This window comes from Zonotrichia leucophrys, chromosome 2 (assembly GCF_028769735.1).
Source record: "Zonotrichia leucophrys gambelii isolate GWCS_2022_RI chromosome 2, RI_Zleu_2.0, whole genome shotgun sequence".
NCBI classification, from domain to species: domain Eukaryota; kingdom Metazoa; phylum Chordata; class Aves; order Passeriformes; family Passerellidae; genus Zonotrichia; species Zonotrichia leucophrys.
This window is the reverse complement of record NC_088171.1, coordinates 32,360,349-32,380,554: the sequence shown is the minus strand read 5'-3', so window position 1 is coordinate 32,380,554 and position 20,206 is coordinate 32,360,349. Positions and strand designations below refer to the sequence as shown.

The 20,206-nt window shown below is 41.6% G+C and overlaps 1 protein-coding gene across 2 annotated transcripts in view; it reads right to left on the bottom strand.

Annotated features, from left to right (window-relative positions):
- Positions 1-17,665, bottom strand: part of SP4 (Sp4 transcription factor) — a 29,240-nt gene extending 11,575 nt beyond the window's left edge. Inside the window, exons 1-3 of one of the 2 annotated variants that reach the window (XM_064704456.1) lie at positions 17,648-17,665; positions 15,894-15,994; positions 13,856-15,404 (exon numbers count right to left, since the gene is read on the bottom strand). In XM_064704456.1, the coding sequence (XP_064560526.1) occupies positions 13,856-15,404; positions 15,894-15,974 (1,630 nt within the window). In that variant the 5' untranslated portion in view covers positions 15,975-15,994; positions 17,648-17,665. Of the gene's footprint in view, positions 1-13,855; positions 15,405-15,893; positions 15,995-16,668; positions 17,130-17,647 lie in introns of those variants that run through there. The other variant, XM_064704455.1, reaches the window with a different exon arrangement.
- Positions 17,666-20,206: the final 2,541 nt, after the last annotated feature.

Here is a 20,206-nt window from a genome sequence, read left to right as displayed (position 1 = left end):
TGGTTGAGATAATGTTATCTACACAGGAAGAGAATGATCTCTTGACACTATCTAGATGGAGAAAAAAAGGCTTATTAAAAATATTCCTTTCAAAGTCTTACTAGAGGCATTAAATGCTATTTAAAGCCTTCCAGAAATTCTGCTAAAATCAGGAGATCACTTGAAATTGCTTCTTCCTGACACACTCCAAACCACAAGACCTGATAGCACTACACTTCACCATTCATAATCAAACCCTTCAGTAACAACAGCTCTCATGTTTCAGCACACATTTGAGAAAGAGGCCTAAAACAAGTCACTGTGTGAAGGAACAAAGTCACATGTCAGTTCATGTATGTTATTCTGTATGAGCTGTGAAAGCAGTCACTGCACACTGACACCTGCTTTTGCAATAGAGAAAGTTTTCTCAAGTTCCCATGATTTCTTTAATAATGATTCCTGAAATTGTGAAATATCTTGATAAAAAAAATTAACGCTGAACTTGCATATATCTGAGCTTTATTGTACAAACTGTCAGGATATAATGGTAACTTACAACCAAATGTTACAAAATAACATTGATACAAAATAACATTGATACTAAGTTGCCTTTCATTTCCTCTCAGGCCGAAGTTCTCTCTTGCTATTGAATAGTAAACTATTTATTTGACCATAGGACAAAATGAATACAGTAAGGGAACCTGTTATAGTATTTAATTACAAATCAAGTGCAACAGAAGTCTCACTTATTGCAATATTACAAATATGATTATGACTGAATAGAAATTTTTAAGCTTCTCAAATAAAAGAGCCTGCATGATCTTTTATCAAGAGGTTTAGTCACTAATCTTTCCCATTTAAGTCATTAAGTAACTGCATTACTTATTAACATGAGATACAAGATTATCCAGATAAATGCTTGCACATCCTTTATTCTTCATCAGTTGCTCAGCTTTCCAATTCTGCAGTAAAATTGCATCATAGCAGGTAAAACTCAGATATACTTTCCCACATATACTTTACTCATGTACTCAAGTTACACGAGTTTTAACACATTCATGCAAGAAAATTTAGCAACTTCAAGTAACTACTATGAAACCAAATAATACATATGCACACACCCCAATCACATTTTCAGTTAAAAATTAATTCATAAAACCATAACAGCACTTTAATGATTTAAGAAAGCTAATGCATGGTACCTAAATCACTTCTACAGAGTGACTGATCACTGGTCATTAGGCTTTGCCATCCATTGTAAGTCAAATCAAACTTCCTTTTACCACACACTACACCTGCTTTCCTGCACTTGTTCACAAACTCAGGTTACTCTCTGAGGCTAATAGAGCAGAAGGGAGAAAAAAGGACTTAACTTTATTGATCTACAGAAATCATGAGAGTAAAGATTTAGAGAATTGGATCTTGGAAAGAAGAGAAATTTAAGACTAAGAAAAGGACACTTCTCAGTTCTGGTACACAGTTCTTCAGAAAAAAAAATGTATATATTTCCTGTTGCTATTCTGTAACCAACATTTAGCAGTCAAAAGATGAGAGCAGCAATGACCAAGTTACCTTAGTAGGGTGCAAAACCTGAGAAACCCTTGGCAAAATGTACCTAGAGCTACAGCGGCTAATGCTGCAAAGAAGAAAATTTGTTCAACTACGTATTCTAAAAAGCAAAGAAAACGCTGCAGTTAGAATCTGTATTTCAATGCATATTACTACAAGACAGCCTGCAGAGTTCCAAAGCTCTACAAAGCTGATGCAGCAACTCATCCATTAACAACTCACTAATAGAAAGCAATGGGAAAAAATTCCCATCTTCCCTTGCCCTGCATACACCAGATACTCCAAGGTTGAAAACATCCTTTAATATTCTTTTTCCACAAAGACATAAATGTAATTTACACTAAGATAATATCTATATACTTTATATATACATATTGATAATACAATATACTTATAATAACATGTCTATATAGTATAATAGAATATAATGCTTTGATTAAGGTATAGTCAAGTTTTAAATATTGTTTAAAAGTATGTGTCAATATAGAGATCCTCTTTTTTTTTAAACTACTATGAAAGAGGTTCATGCTGAAAAAAGAAGCACAAATGACATTTTAAAATGACATATACGTAAAGACAACACTGAATTTAAATATTTACAGAGAAGATGATACAGTATGCTGACAATTCTGCTCTCTTTTCTAAGCAGTGGTTAATAAAGATTTATGAAGAAACAACATGCGAGAAAAGAAGAAATGCAAGCAGTGATACAAGGGACCCACACATTCTGTAGAGATCAGTTTGGAGTAAGGAGAGGAACTGGATTCATCCAGCTACTACAAAGGTCATCACAAATCACAGCTTTGTGTCCAGACGCTACTATAAGCAGAAAGTCTCCAGTGCAAATTGCAGCATCAAATAGACATGTCTTTTCTACCTCCTACAGGGGCACTGCAGCAAGTTTCTATCTTTTGTCCATGACTAACTTTGTCAAGATTTGTAAGAACTTGCTATACTCTTCTTCAAGAGATTTTTTAATCTCATTGTATTAAAAAATTACTGAACCGCATAATAACTACGGTTTCTGTTGAAATTACCGCTTCAAGAGTGAAGGCAGCAATAAAGTTAGAGGGGTTTAAGTATCTTTAAAAAGATTAAGTTTTTTTCCTTTAGTGCAAGAATCATATTGGTAACCAAACCAAAATCAAACCAATGTCCCAAAAGTTTCACCAAGTTACTTTAATGATTTTTCAAAAATGTAAGATTTACTCAAGGGCTTTAGGGACAACCTGAGGGCACTTTAGCACTTTGAGCCAGAAAATAATTTTTCCCAGCTGGTAAGACCTTTCATTAAACTGAAAGCAAGTTTACTTTTTATTACTTTATTAAACATAGGAAAGAGCTACTACAAATTCAACACAGAAAGACCCATACAAAACCAATATAAAAATCAAACACAGAGCTACAATTTCACAAAATTTAGTCTTGAACAATCAACTGGTGATTTCAGTCAAAGCAAGGCAATGTCTCTGGTTGTTTTGGATACTGTGACTTCAAATGAAAAGAAAATATGGTCAATTTATTAAGTATTCTAAAGAAGGAGATGGAATCGGAAAAGTAACTTGTAATGCTAATGAAAAGAGACTCTTCCAGAATAACCTTGATTTTCATCATTATTGAATAAATAGTCAAAAAAGTATATTTAGAGTGAGTGTCCAAGAACACTTCTCTGCAGATGAACACAATTAGTTTCCTGCATGCTGAAACTTAGAGCAACAGCTGAAAACCCAAGTACCAGCTGCGCTGCAAAGTACCAGACACATTGCACAGAAAGTAGCAGCAGATGTAAGAAATTGAGATTCTTAGATTTACTTTTATGGAACATCTCCCTCTCCCCCATCCCCTTGCCCCAACTCTCAGATTATTCTACACCTTATAGCCACAGCAGAATGTGGCCCAGTTCTTTCCTTCAACTCTTGCCCCCAACTCTTAAACAGGGGTAGGACTAGGAAGAAGCCTATGGACTGTCTGTCTCCACAGTCTGCCTAGAGGAGGTCAATAACTAACAAACTGAAAAAAAGCCAAAATCCCAAAACATAAATCAAATGCTATCTAACACACTTCTGCCATATGGTAACAACACACACTTAGAAAGTGTCATTTTCTGCACCTCCATTCAAGTTATGGGTATTGCCATGAAGTAAGTAGTAATAACTGAATCCTGAAAGGACAGAAGTAGGCTAACATGAAAAAATATAAGCCAAGGTTCCAGTACTCTATTTGGAGTTTGGGAGGGAGCTGGGAGCTTTTCTGGGTGGGTATTATGGAATTTTGTCTATGCTTTAGCTGGCTTACATATTTTACACTTGACTAGAAGGTTCATGAATTTCCTTGAAGTAAATATTTTGGCTGTATGAAATATTATGTTGATCAAGATATAAGTAAATATAAAAAAAGGCAAAAGGTAAAGAGATTAAAAGGAATTTGAAGGAAAAAAACCCAAGATTCATAAAACATTTTTAAAAATTTTATACAGCAAGACTAAACATGAGCATCAAGCTTTGTTTTTATTAACAGTCTATGAATGAATAGGCTGATCAATTTTAAAACTAACTTGTTCATTAAAGATGTAAAACCTGAAACTTTGTTGTAGCCTTTATCAGGCAAGGACCAACAAAACCACATATTACAGAATTACAAAAGAAGGGCCAAATAAATCTGTAAGATCCAAACCATAAAAGTTCTGACATTTTCTCTAACACTGTTAACCCTACAAAACTGTTTACCTAGTCTTGTTTTTTGGATCAGAACAAACGGAAAACTTCATGCTTTTGTCAGTTACTTCCCGATGATCAAAGAAATAAGAAAATCAAGGCCCATTTTTCTTAAACTTCAGTATTTTTCTCCAGGGAAAAGCGGTCACATCATGACTTGAAACTATAATTAAGGAAACTCAGGCTTGTACTTAACGTGCATCCCAAGGGTTTTTTCAGCAGGAAGATATTAACTGATAATTCTCTCTTTACAACAAAATTATACTAGACTTCCAATCTATGAAGATTAAATGTGCATTAAATATGCATGTTGGGGTGATACAGTTTTTCCAAGGACCAACTGATCAAGGTGTATGACTGTTATCAACTTCAGCAGCACTGGAGACTGCACTGTTAGGAACAGATGCATACAGAAATCAATACAACTGTAACCCTACCCCAAAATAAACTAAGCATGTGCTCTGATGCTGCATTTCTCAAGAGACTACAGATGTCCAGAGCTACTGTTTTGGTATATGTCATAACCGGAGTAAAATATTAATTAAAAAAATTATACTTCATTATGCACTCCTGACTACTTCTAAAGCTACAGCATATAAATCAAGCTACTTTTATTAACTAAATTATCCATTAAAATCCTTGACCACTAAAAAAAGAGTTGTTTTTCAACAATCATAGAACATCCTGAGTTGGGCAGGACCCACAAGCATCACCAAAAGTCCAACTTCTGGCTCTCCAAACGGCAACCCCCAATAATAACACTGTTTCACTTGAAATTAATGCTCCTCTTAGAACATAGCATCCCATTCCATATACAGTTAGCTTTTTTCAATAATCATCACTGCTATTAAAATGTTTTTAATATATTAAAATAGTAAGAAATTATTTATTTCATCTACCAGCTCCAAAATCATACGAGACTTAGAATTCCAAAATTAAGTTACAGTGAGGAAGCTGTTGAAATGAAATTTTGAATATGCTTCTTGTCTTTCCCTCACATCAGGTGGCAATGGAAGAACAAGAAGTTTGGCTTAATGCAGATCTAAGTATGCTTTAACAAAGAAATAAATACTAACAAGCTGTTGAAGATGTGCCATATCACTCAATTCACTTCCTCGGCATTTTATGAACAAGAAAGCTCAGCCAATTCTTTTCCTGTTCTACATGCTCCAATTTCTGACAACAGGGATTGAGAGAGGGGATAGCAAAATTCTCAAGACAGGGCTTACATTTAAGGCTTACATTTTGTTCTTGAAGTTTATAGCATAAAAATAGCTCATTATAAACCTATTTTACCTTGCAATTATGAGGAAAGTTGGTACTTGAAATGCTTCCCCCTTCCCATCCTATTTTAGAAGTAATGATGAAATCATGCCTTGCTACTCACAGGTCAGGCAAAAAAGACTAGTTTTACTGAGGCATACTGGCAATTTATCTGAACAGGCAGATTGCACACCTCTTAGGGATCAAGATCAGAACCACTATATTGACACTTTTATTTTTATGCTAACATCACCATGGCTAATGTTTGTTTTCAACTGCAGTTTGTTGTCAAACCGTTTCTGCCACTGTATTGAATTTCAGTTTAAGAAAATCCCATAACCAAAGCAATTTTTTCATTAGGAGACTAAATGCTTCTCCTGTAATTACTTTGAAATATTTGAAAAGGATACCAGTACTATAATATTTAGAAAACTGTGGTTCTGCAACAATTCTCAGCTCAAGGCAGCCTGAGAACAGTTGTGACCTTTCATGACTTGGAAAAAGTATGCTACATTTCTATACTCCTCCCATCTACACTCTCAGAATGCCAAGTCACATAGTATGAAGTAAAAAACCAAGACAGATTCCTTTTTTTGCTTGTTTTTTTTTAATACAGCTCAGTACTTTATACTTATCTTCTTACTACAGATTTCACAGCTTGCAGCTTGTTTCTTTCAAGATATTTGCTGCATCTTGCTTGTCAATGAACATCCAGGAAAACACTGCATGTTATTTAGAAAAAAATAAATCATGCAACCCCTATCCTTCAGCTCCTTTGACTTCCACCTCTGGTGTTCATACTTGCCAGTTTTCTTGTATGTAATGTGGCTATTTTAAACCCTTTTCAACTTAGCCACCTACAGGAATCCCTTCTTGCTGAGCTATACCACTCACCAAGTTCTGCTTCTAGACACTATTACATTAACACGAGAGGAGCCCCACAGGATATGCCATCACAAAAATGCATTTTCATTCATTAAACAATGCAAGTGTAATATTCTAGGACTCCAGACTAAACACCTTCCCCTCCCTCAAAATCCAGCATACATAATAGAGAGTAATAGAAGACTGTGAATAGCATGAAGATGAATCAGGTATTTTAAGTTTTCATAGTAGAGGAACTTAGAAACTTTAAATAAAAACATGTCTTATGCAACAATTAAAACACAATATATTGCAGACAAATATTGAATGCATAAAAAAACAGGCAGACTCAGAAAAGACAAATTCAAAGAAAAAGAAATCCATTGATAACTATTAAACTTGTTTTTAAAAAATCCCACTTTTGGCTCAGGAATATGCAGGTGACTTAATGAGGGAAGAGAATCTGAGCACTGGTCTTTGCATGCATCACCTGCAGTCAGCATGAGAAAGGGTCAGAAACACTTCCGAATTTTATATTCAAAGAATCATATAATGTTTTGGATCACAAGGCGCCTTTAAAGACCATGCAGCTCTGATCCTCCTGCGATGGGCAGGGACATCTTCAGCTAGATCACACTGTTCAAAGACCTACCCAACCTCACCTTGAACATTTCCAAGGACAGGGCATCTACAACCTCTCTGGAAAACCTGTTCCAGTGTCTCACCACACTCAGAGTAAAGCATTTCTTCCTCACATCCCATCTAAACCTACCCTTTTTCAGCTTATAACTGCTGCCCCTTGTGCTGTTACTGCCAACAGGTCTTGGTAAAAAGTCTCTTTCTGAGAAGATCCTGTTGTATATCTGGAAGGCTCCCAGAGCTTTCTCTTCACCAGTTTGAATAACCCCAACTCTTGCAGCCCATCTTCATACAAGATATCTTGCAGCTCTCTGATCATTTTCATGGCTCTCTTGTGGACCATCTGTAACAGATCCATGTCTGTCTTCTAGTGGTGTTTCCCAGCACACTCCTACGGATGAGGTCTCACAGCAGTGGCAAAGAGAGAGAGAATCACATCCCTTGAACTGCTGGCCTTGTTTGTTTTTATGTAGCCCAGGATACCATAGGCTTCCTGGGCTGCAAGTGTACATTGCCAGCACACATCCCATTTTTCATCAACTAATATCCCCAAGTCTTTCTCCACTGCTGGAGAGAGCTGCTCTCAATCCATTACTTTATCACACAATCTATACTGAGATTAGGGATTGCTCCATCACAGGTGGGGGACCTTTATTCGGCCTTGCTGAAGTACAATGAGGTTCACATTGCCCACTTCTCAAGCCTGCCAAGACCCCTCTGGATGCCATCCTTTTCCTCAAGCACATCAACTGCACTGCTCATCTTGGTGCCATCTGCAAATTTGCCAAGGGTGCACAGAATCCCACAACATCATCAGTAAAGATACTGACAGTACTGGTCCCAGTATGGTGACATCATTGATTACTGATCTACATTTGGAGATTGAATCACTGATGGCAACTCTGAATGTGGCCATCCAGCCACTTCCCTATCATCCCTAAAATCCGTATCTCTCCAAGGCTACTGCGAGGGACTATGTCAAAAACCCTCACAAAAGCCACAGCGGATGAAGCAGATTGTCAGCAGCTCTTCCTTTACCTACCCATACAGTCACTCTGGCACAGAAGGCCATTGGATTAGTCAGGCACAATTTGCCCTCTGTGAAGCTGTGTTTGGCATACATTTGGGATGACACGTTGGCTGTCTCTAACCACCTCTGTACCCACATGCCTGGACATAGCTGGCACAAGGTGTGTTCCATGATTGTACCAGACACAGAGATGAGGTTGACTGCTTATTAGTTCTCAGGAGCCTAATTATTAACTTTTTAAAATTGGTGTGATGTTTCCCTTTTTCCAGTCACTGAGTGACATACAATTAATCTAATCATTTTCTCTTTTTTTTCCTGTTTAAAGAATTGGATAGAATGCTTCAAAGTCCTCATCAAACTTTGACCCAGACAGTCATGTCTAAACAATATATTGAGTCTTTGAACTGCAAGTCCTAAAACTAGCGCCTGTCAAACAAGAAGACTTAATAAAGAGGGAAAGGGAAGAGTAAGCCTTCAAGAAAGGCTAAAGCTGGACGCAGACAAGTGGGAAAATGCACAAGAAGTCAGGAGACCTCAAGGTACTGACAAATTGCATAACTACTAGTCACAGTGATGTGAAAGTATCTGGCCAAAGAGAGAAATGCCTTAGTAGCTCACATTACTATAGAGTATGAAACAGAATGGCAAGGCTTGTTACATATTTTTAAGTATCTCAATAAGAACACTTGGCATGGGATTTCATTGTCATTAAGAACTATTTTGGAGCCCATCGCACACCTCTACAAAAGATTTAAAACTCTCCAGCTTTACTATTGCCAGGCAATAGTTCCACTGTTCCACTGAACAGAAGTCATTGCCCCAGGTTATTTTGGGTGGATGAACTCCAAATTCCCCATAATTCAGACCATGTCACCACTCACGTTGAAGAAAAAGGCTTGAACTTGTGTTGCAAGGTGATGGAATCTGATGACTTTTGCTTAAAAAAAAGTGATTTTGAAACAAGTATACATAAAATACAAAAAATATTTTTCATTATTTTAAAATAAAATCATGTAATTCACTTTTGTATGGGGCAAACGCCTCCTCCATTATGTAACAAAAGTACTCTAAGAAGTATCATTAAGGTATATATAAGTTTGGTCTATTAATTTTTTCTCATAAAGAGGGAATTTTTCTGAAGCACAAGAAAACCCCAAAAAATCCAACCAGAAAACCCCACAAAAAGCCCAGTAAAAAAACCCCTCCAAGAATAAGAGTAATACACCAAAATGAACCAACCAAACAAAACAACTCCACCTACCAAAAGGAAACTATTTTACAAATTGTATCTTTTTCTTAGACTCAACTAATACTAAAAGCAGTTCCTTTCACATAGTCTCTTACAGTGTCAATCAACTCATCTACACAAATCTACCTTAATTTAAAAATGGGCTGGGGACAGGAATCCTTTGAACTTCCATCTGCAACTCTCACAGCAGAAGCCTTGAAAAAGGGCAAGGGTATTCTGCAGTATCTACTTTTCACCAAGCCCACAGGGGCAAAATTCAGGAAGTTTCAATTTGTAACATTCCAGGTTATTCCCATCCACAGGGAACCATGTGCAAAACAACAACTGACAGCAGAGAAGAAATACTTAGTGCAGAAGTAGCTTGGTAAAAGGCTAAGACAGGTACTGATCTCACAGCAAGGCAGGTATTAGTAGATCCCTGAATGTTCAAGCAACCACAGTGGTTTCTATGCAGCCTGTTGTTTGTCTTCCTCTTAATTAAACAATTGATTAAAGATCTGGTTTTAATGCTCAGAAACTTAACTGGATGAGAATAAAGCTTTCTTCTGTACATTTAATTATGCCTTTGACTGACACTCTGTACACCTTAATAAAATTTTATTGAATCACAGATGGTGTAGACTTTGAGGGACCTCTGGAGAGCATCTGGTCCCATCACTCTGCTCAGGCAGGGCCACCTGCAGAAAGCTGTCTAGGACCATGTCCAGACAGTTTCTGAATATCTCTGAAGATGGAGAGTCTGCAACATCTCTGAACAACCTGTGTGAGCACTCAGTAGCTCTACAGTAAAAAAACAATTTTCATGACTGACACTGAAGTTTTCTCTCAGGCCAGAAAGTGAAAGACTGTAAGAACGTCTCTGCTTTGCCCTGTGTTTTTGACCACGTGCAACATATAACCCTAAGTATGGTACTTACCAGGATCAGTTTTTGAACTTTTAACTGAAAAAACACAACAAGAAACCCCAAACACACTTGTTTATCTTCCTAGGTTTACAGCAGACTTTCAGTAACAAAAGTTATGAAAGCTAGATCAAAATATAGTATTTATCAGAAGATCTTAAGGTTTTTCTTCCCAATGTGAAATTTTTCTCTTTTGGAATTTAGAATCTACTTGGCAAAACAAAAATAAAATATAAAATAAAATAAACCCAAAACCAAACAACAAAAACCACAACTCCTCCATTTCTCAAAATTTTCTATAAATCAACAAAGTGTTATAATTTTAAATTAAGTATTTTCCTGCTTTACTGCTTCATTTACTACTGAAAAACTAAAGAAAAAATTGTGCTTAAATATCTCACTGTGGAAATAACTAGGAAAACCTCTGCTCATTGAACAGAAATATGACACAAATACAAAAGAAGTTATTTATTGTGGTTTTTTATTGTGATTTTAAAAGTTTGTTTCCTAGAAACTCAACTGGCTTGATTGAAGGACAACGTAACTCCTTTTCCCTAACAAAGTTAGAGCACCTGAATCAATGCAAAGGATGAGTTCTTCATTCAGCCTTCTTAAAATTTTCTGGACATCCTCTACACAGCTCATTTCTAACATCTACTTCTACTGCTCATTTGTGGCAAATGAACTACTTGTAGAGAGTTCAGCTTGTTTTCAAGACACTTCACACTGGCAAGCTCAGGTACTGCAGAAAAGAAATACCAGTCTGCAGATATTGAGGTAGCTGAGCTGTTTGTTTTTCAAAAGGTTTCCTGTAATGATGCCTGGGAATAATAAAAAAAACAAACAAACACACAAAACAACAACAATTCAAATAAAAACCAGCAAACCCAAGGAAGTTAACAGCCTTGATCAAGTCAGCTTATTCTATTTAGGTGGCAAGCAAAGTTTAGATCTTAGCATGTTTACAATTTTCTATTTCATAACCATTCCTTCCTTGGAATCTTAATACATTTAGCATTAAGGACTGCACATCATGTTCTTCCCTTTCCTTTCCATTCTACCACGTCTCCCATTCCCAGAGTGTAGAATCAGGAAGTTTCATAGGACAGAAGCAGAGATAAGTAAGAGAAGGAAATTACAACTAATCTCTTGTATTCAAAAAGCTTGTTCTTTATCCATAACATCAAGTCCTGGGGGGGAAATAGTACCTTATTGAAAAAGAAAAGGAAAAAATGTCAGAATACTTATAGGGGTGGAGCACCTCTTCTATGAGGAAAGGCTGACAGAAATGGGGTTTTTCAGTCTGAAGAGAAGAAGGCTCTGGGGAAACCTTATAGCACCTTCCAGTACCTAAAGGGGATACAAGAGACTTGAAGAGGAACTTTCTACAAGGGCATGTAGTGATAGGAAAATGGGGAATGGCCTTAATATGAAAGAGGGTAGGTGTAGATTAGACAAAAGAAAGAGAGTTTTTTACAATGACGGTGGCAAAATACTGGAACAGATTGCCCAGAGGGGTGGTGGATGCCCCATCCCTGGAAACATTCAAAGCCAGGTTGGATGGGGCTCTGAGCAACCTAATCTAGTTGAAGATGTCCCTAATCATAGCAGAGGGGCTGAACTACATGACCTTTAAAGGTCCTTTTCAATCCAAATTATTCTACGTTTCTATGATTCACTGCTGCCAAAAAATTATGGAAACAGCTGTAAGGCCTACTGGGAGCAGGACATGAGAGAGTGGGTACAATGAAGAAGAATTCAATGGTCACAAAATGTAATCTAGTTAGCATACAAACACTGTATGACTAAGGCTTGGCTTGACCAGGACCATACTTGTGATTCATTGCCCTTTTTTCATCCTCCAGTTACCAATCTCAATCATTTTATTTTCCAAAAGATATCATGCAAGCACAGGTAGGGTCAATATAACCAACAAAGATGATATTCAGAATCCATTGCTCTAATACCTGCTAGTGTGTATTGAATAGTAGTACACCATTAGAAAGCAGAGAAAAAACCTACATGCAGAAAGGTTTTTCCAGCACCCACAAATCTAGGCTGTTCCCAAAGCAGGCTTCCTATGGAGTCCCCTACCAAAGTAGAGACTTCTGTCTCAGAAAAACATCAACCAGCACCTTCCTATCAAGAAAAAATTGTTCCAAGGTAAACAGGACTACAGCTGCTCAGCTACAGCCAACCAAACTTCTCTTTGAACCATTACAGCTAAACACAAGGTCAAGATTTTAGTTCTAATTACCCAGATTAATGCTTGTGTGACACTCCTTAAACAAGTCAGGTTCAGTGCCATCTAACTCAGCTTTTAGTATTCCAGCATGCCATTCCATGCTGAGAAGTACCTCAGCAGACAAAATTCTCCCAAGTGTAAATTTCTTACTACTAAATTATGCTAGTAGTTATGCCTCCTCAAAAACATTTCAATCAAAAAGAACAATTATTTGCCCAGTTAAACATTTTTCATCTTAGCATATGATTATAAAAACCGAAACCCAAACCATTTAAAAGTCTATATGATACTAATGTTTGCTTATGCAGACTTGACAGCAGTCAAACATGATGTGTTTTTTCTAACAATTTTATAGTAAAAAACTGTGCCTATAGTCAGGCTGTTGTTGGGAGGAGTTTATTGTAACCACTACAATAGAAGATGTTTACTTCTATGACATAAACCCAAGTTTTGGTAAGTAGTTATCAAGCTGACAAAGGTAACTCCTGCCTAAATCAAGTTTTATCTAAAACATTATAAGGCAGCAAATTTTACATAGAGGTGTCCTTGTGGGACACTGCAGAGACCTTGCACAGAGTTTACTGTAAAACTAAGTTCAGTTATCCATTCTAGAACCTTTTAATAGCTCCTTTCCCAACCATTAGACCAGCATAACCAAATAGATATTTCATAGTACATATCAAAAGTTCAGCAGCAAGTACCGAAGTACAGTCACCAGTTGGCTTTATCTTTTTATTTGAAAGCAAGCCACAGAAACCATGTGCAAGCACACATTATTCCACTCAATCTCTTTGCAGGACTCAAACTTTTAAGGGAACAACTTTACAAGCTTGTGCAGAATGCAATGAGTAGTTTCATATGAATACATGTGTCATGGTTTAGGCAAACCAGCACAACATGCCAGGACACAAGGTATTCCAGCTCACATATTGTCACTTCTCATTCTATGTCCCCAAAAGAAGATTAGGAATACTGCCTGGTTGGAAAAAGCTTTTTTGTGCTGGCTTTTAAACATATCAAAGCTCTATCAGTAAAGTCCCATGTTCTCTTCAGGAGTCTACAAGTCTTTAGTAAGACAGAGGACAGAAATATTTAAGTAGTTTATCAAATACAAACAGTTCCATTTCAACTGATACCACTGGTAATATTAATTCAATATTTAGCAAAAATGTCAGCTATTTTAAAATCTGAATTTTAGTAATAAAGCGTGAGATATTTGCTCACAGTTAAGGGTTTAACATTCATTACAGAAAATTCTGAAGAAAGAGTGCTAATCTAAAATCATCTGGTATTCTTGTAATAGTAAAAAAAAAAGAAATCAAACCAAAGCCACAAACAACTATCACAAACAAAACAACCATACAAACAAGCAAAACTCCAAACCTTTGTCAGACCACTCACCCGCAACGCTGGTAATGGTAACAGGAACTCCTTGAACTTGAACACCTGCAGCACTCAGGTTGGCAACACTTACTGTTTGAAGATTAGGTACTGAAGCAAGCTGGGCAGCGTTCAGAGTGATGGGGGTACCAGCAACAGCCACCGGAGCAATCTGGGCAATGGTTGTGCCACCACTTGAAGACACAGGAGTAATGGTTAGTTGTTGGGGTAACCCAGCATTTTGAACTTGCAGATTTGAAAGGCTTTGCAGATTCTGAACCTGCACGGTTTGCCAGCTGATCTGTCCTGATGGTGTTAAAGTTGGAGCCCTGATGAGCACCTGAGTTGGGCTCACTGCCTGCAGTTGAACATTCTGCAAAGGCTGCTGCTGGATGGTCTGTATAGTCTGCCCTGACTGGAGCTGAAATGACTGTGGAGGAATGGCCTGAATAATCTGCTGTTGAGGCTGCTGGATCTGTATCTGCTGCAGAATAGGCTGACCTACGATCTGGACCTGTTGAAGGGAACCTGACTGATCCTGGACGTTCTGTAGTCCATTGGACTGAAGCTGACTGGAGCTCTGGGCTTCAGAGTCTGTGGCAGTTGTTTGGGGTTCTTCAGTCGCCTGCTCTGAGCTGCTGCCTGCTGTGCTTGTGTATTGGCCTGTTTCTGCAGAGCTGACCAGTGTGTCACTGCTAGTCAGAGATGTTGAGGCAGTGGTGGTAGCAGTGGAAGATGAGGAAGGAGACTCTGGCATGGTACTACCAGAGGCAGAAGTGACAGGTGTAGACGCCAGCTGATTTCCATTGGAAACTCCACTCTCAGTAGACTGGCCAACTTGCCCTGAACTTCCTCCAGTGGCAACGTTGTTAATCACAGGCAAAGCCAGGGTCACCCCACCAATGTTTATAGGTAGCGTTGTTACAACTTGTGCCTGAGTACCAGGAATAGTTTGCAGTTGCAGTGGTATGGAAACACCGGGCCTAATTTGGACTGGAACTGTCTGATTTGCTAGGTTTTGAGCAATAACATTTCCTGAAGCTGTCCTGTTTGCAGTTGTGAGGATAGCTTGATTATTCCCTGCAGGAATAAGCTGAATTTGACCCTGTATGTCTTGTATGCCAGTAGCGTTGGATGGATTGATTTGACCTTCCGTTGTCTGAATCTGTGGAATCACTTGGTACTGGACACTACCGCTTGGATTCTGCACTTGAATGACTTGGAACTGTCCAGGGGTCGTTGTAGAAGAATTGCCTGATTTGGTTTTTGAAGGAGATGTACTTCCATTGTTACTGCTGGAGGGACTTGCAGCACTTGAGGCAACAGAAGATCCTTGCTGAGCAACATTATTTTCTTTTGAAGCAGAAGGAGCAGCGGCAACGAGCTGCCAAGCATTTCCAGCTAGCTGAGTTGTTACCAATTCCAACTGCTGTGGCTGATTCTGAAGCTGCACCAAACCTTGATTTGGGTCTATAATAATCTGCTGCTGTCCAGTTCCTTGATTCTCACCAGGAGTTCCTATTTTGCTGCAAGTGGCTGCTAGCAAAGCGAGAGGTGAAGGCTGAGAATCCTATCCATAAAAAGAAAACAGAAAGGATTCAGGACAAGAGTGCAAGTATCAAGCATCAAAAGTGAGCATTAAGGTTTGCACCGGAAGCCAAAAAAAACCCCAACAAGGTGCTTCTGCACAGAGACCAATGATACAGCTCTGAATAAGGAAGTATGAATTGCTGTAAATAATCTTTAAACATAATGCTCTTAAAAGTCTTTAATTATCAATGATTATGTGACAGCCAAGACCTCAACTGCATCATCAATTCAGTCTTTTTTCCCCCTCAAAATAAAGAAAAAAAGTAAAAATGCTTCTATTACATGGAAAGCAGCTGATCACTGCAAAATGCAACCAAACAAACATGTCCAGGCAGTAAAAACACTGCACCCAACCGTGCTTCATCCAACCCAAAGAAAGATGCCCTGAGCAGGAAATGCTGTTAGCTGAACATTTCATTTTAAATGCTAATAGTTTGGGCACTTCCCTATTCGGGTGTGTGTTCTTTACCTGTGAGCCTCCAGTTTTCCCTTTTTTATTATTATTGTTGTTATTCTCTGCCTCGGGAGATTTCTCTCCCTCTGTGGGCATAGTTTCCTCCTTCTTTTGATCTGCAAAAATATCAAGTGTAACAGGTTAATTATTCACCTTCATTTATACAATAACAAAACCTACGAGCATATCCTTTTCGGTTCCCAGCTTGTCGCTTTTGCCTCTTTATAAAAACAACAGTACAAATCATTATTACAAAAGAACGAGTCCTAAGAAACGTGGTTTGAAACCCAACCCATGGGGGCTGGAGAGTTAACACCCAGAAAGGGGAGGTTTGGTTTCCTCTCCCAGAGACAGCAGGAAAAAACCACCCACAACCCTCCTCCTCCTCCTGCCCCCTAAAGCATCGGCGGCCACTCAGTGGCCGTCGATGCTTTAGGGGGCAGGAGGAGGGTTGTGCATGGGAGGGAAAGAGGGAGGAAAAGAGGAATGAAGGAGGGAAGGATGTGCTCAGGAGGGAGGGTTAGCGAAGAAAGGGGGAATGGAGGAGGGAGGTACGGAGGAGGCAAGCCGGAGGGGCAGGCGGGAGAGGAGGAGAAGAAAGGGGGCATAAGAGGAAGCAGCACGGATGGGCGGAGGGGCAGCGAGAGAAGATCGGGGTAAGAAGGGGGAGAACAGAGGGAAGAAAAGGGGGAACCCGGGAGGGCGGGATAGAGGGGGGATGAAGGGTGGAGGGAGGAGCAGAGGGAGGGAGGGGTGTGCACAGGAGGGAGAGAGGGAGGGGGTTACATACCGCTCATCCCGCATTAATGCCCCGCTGAGGCGCCGCTCTAGGGGGGAGGAGAAGGAGGAGGAGGAGGCGGAGGGTGGGGTGGGGGTAGCGGGGAGAAGGCCGGTCGCAGCCGGAGCTGGGAGGAGCGGGACGGCCTATTTTTCCACGAATGGCCGCCGCTGGGCTGTGGCGTAGCTGCCTCTCTCTCCGCCCGCCGCTGCCGCCGGCCTCAGCCCGCCGCCTTGAGTGACAGCTGGGGCCCGGGGTGGGAGGTGCGGGGGCGGGGCCCGCCGGGGCCCCAACGACGCCCACTGAGCAGGAAACCGAGCCCAGCCGCCGGCCCCTTGGTCGCCCCGCTCCGCCTCAGCCCGGCTCCCCACGCCGCAGGCACAGGGGGCGGGCCGGGGGCGGGCCGCGGCCCGGAGCCCTCGGCCTCCTCCTCCTCCTCCTCCCGGCCCTCTGCCCGTCCGCGCCGCGCGGGAGGGGGCGTGGCCGCCGAGGCGCGCGCGCTCCGCGGGGGCGTGCGGGAGGCCAGGGCTTCCGCGCTCGCTCCGCTCGCTTGACAGCGCCGGGCGGAGGGGCGGGCGGGGGGCGGAGCCTCGGGCGGGGCGGGGCGGGGCCCGGCCGAGCCCTCAGCCCCGGGTCCCGCCGTGGCTGGGCCCGATGATGGACGGCGCGCGCGTCCCGATCGCCAGCGAATCCGACGAAGGGGCGGGCGGGGCCGCGCGCGGCCGCCGGCCAACCCGGTGGCGCCTGCCCGCCTCGCGCGCTCGTAACTGACAGCGCGCGGGAAGCCCCCGAGCCGCCGCCTGCCCTGAGGCGCGGCCCCCGCGCCCGCTTCCCCGGGCGCGCAGGGAGCGGGGAGGAGACGCCCCTGCGGCTCCCACACGGCAGTCGGGGCCCGTTCGCTCGGCCGCCTCTGTGCTCCTTTGTAACTGCCTCCCGCGCCAGCCCTTCGTCTGCGGGCGGGGGAAGGGTGGCTCGGGGAATGCATCCGCACCTGCTGTGTGGAGGCGGGAGCTGCTTTCTCCCTCGCCATTGGCTCGGCCGCAATGGTGGGCGCACGCGGCACGCCGGGATATGTAGTTCTGGGCTGGCGGTGGCGACGAGCGCGCATGCGTGGCGGCGGTGCCCGGCAGGTGCCTTCGGGGCGGGTCAGCCCTGAGGCGCCCGGGCTGAGCCTCGTTGCAGCTTCACAAAGCGGGAGGCGCTCCCCGGCGCGCTGTGCTGGACTAGGCGCGTTGTTGCTGGATTAAAACCAGATGAATTACCGTGGTGCTGTTTTTTTTCACCCGATGCTTGTGCTGCTGTTCCCTGCGGCTTCGGCCTCGCTCAGCCTGGCTGGTTTGGAGCGACAGCTGGGCAAGCCGAAGCTGGTCGTGGCAGCTATGGTGGATCTACAATAACCACCTCCATGGCAAAGCCTGTTAGTGTTACTCAGATTTTGAAAAAAAAAATGGTGTACGGGTGCAAATTTTGTCCGTTAAAATTTTCTATGCCATGTGCCCAAGCTGTTTGTCAAGTGCAAAATCACCAGCCTCCATAATGAATAGTGGCACAGAACACCTCTCCTACAAGGGAAAGCTGAGAGACTTTGGATTTTTCAGTAGTGAAAAGAGGAGGCTTAAGGGTTAACTTTTTTTGCAGCCTTCCAGTACCTAAAGGGAGCCTACAAGAAAGATGGAGAGAGACTCTTTGCAAGAACTATCTGTAGGACAATGGGGGTACGGCTTCAGTCTGAGAGTAGGTTTAGATTAGATACTAGGAAAAAATTCTTTACTGTGGAGGGCTGGGACATTGGAACAGGTTGCCCAGAGGAGTTGTGGATGCTCCATCACTGGAAGTGTTCTAGGATAGGCTGGATGGAGTTCTGAGCAACCTGGCCTAGTGGAATGAGTCTCACATGGCAGAAGGGTTGGAACTAGATGATCTTTGAATTCCCTCCCTGTGCAGGGCGTTCTATGATTCTAGGATAAGTCAAAGATGAAAGTACCAAAGCAGGTCTTTACCAGTTGTTCAACAGTTTCATCCTCCAAAGGGAGGAGACCATCCTCCCCTCAACCCCTACTTCAGGCCTCCAACAAACCCTTTGGAGGAGAGGAAATGTAGAAATACCATTGTAGAGTAAGAAAGTGATAGACATAAACATGATACAGGCTGTTTCCAGACATTGTACAGACAGAAAACACAGATCACAAGTAGAAAACCACAGGATAGAATAATCTGGGTTGGAGGGACCCACAAGGATCATTGAATCCAACTCAAGTGTTACATTGTCCTAGCAGTGAATGAATGATGTTTGTCCCTACTATGAACATAACATTGCCATTGCTCTGAATCTCTGCTCTGTTATGTTGTATTGTAGTGGTGAGCCACCAGAACAGACCAACTCTTGGGCCAAAGGAACTTCCTTCACAGGAAGTTTTTGAGAAGTTAGGATGTGCATATACCAGGCTGCTCTGGAAGTATTTGATTCCACCTCAGTGCAGGGTTGGACAGAGTAATTTTCTGAACTCCTTCACAATTCTGTAGTTCCAAAGGTTTCTGTTTTATAAAGAGACAATTTTCTTGTGTGTCAGTCAGCGTGGTGTGGTTTTGTTCCCAGAGCATAGCTCCATACTTTTGAAAGGCTTACCCACTGTAGTAGTGAAAATTAAAAACTACATTCCTGAAATTCACCCATTTCCTAACAATGTACCAAAGAAAAGTACACAAAAAAGTATCACACATAACTAGTTAAGATTGCTTCTTCTCTGTTTTCGACAGTGAAAATGAATATTCACTTCTTGCTCCCCTAAACTGTCTAACACAGTTATTGTGAACTGAGATTCTAAGGACATCCCACTATTGTACTTTTAAAGAACGTAATTAAAGCTCCCTTCTTTCATCTATATATTCCCCAAAACTGCTTGAATTCCTGCTCTATCTTCATGGCAATTTTTCTTTTTGTTTCACAGCAACAACAGTTGGGAAGGGATCATGACCCCACAAAAGCTGAATTATTTGTGTTCAGACAAGCAAGGGGTAGTAGCTCACAGTTTACAGCTCAGCCAAATCCCAGTGCCTCCTAGTCAGTGCCAGGGAGCAGCAAGACTCGGGCTTCCTCCTTAGAGAGTCCACTGCCAAGGCAGGGCAGTGCCCTCCTGGTCAGGGCACCACCCTTCACATCCAAGCAGCTTTGAGGGAGTGACAGGACCTGCTGGTGATCCAGTGGTTATCAGAAGAGCAGGAGACTGAGCCACCTCCAGCACAGGGTCAGGGCTGAGCTCCATGAGAGCTCCAGCCCCTGGACAGTGTGTGGGCATGTATGGTCAGGCTGTTCAGAGCATCAGAGCTTTCCTGTGCAGCTCTGGGAAACAGAGTATGGGGCACCTCCTGAAGGAAGGGATATATGAAGAACAGGCAAATGTGCTATATGTGCTATCGAGGTCACTCTCCTTCACTCTCCTTTTCTCCTTTTTGTTTTTTTTTTTTTTTTTGAGAGATGGAAGTTTTAAGTTCTATGCAATCTTTTAAACTTTCACTGGATTTCCATCTGAGGCTGTAGGTACAGTGTTTT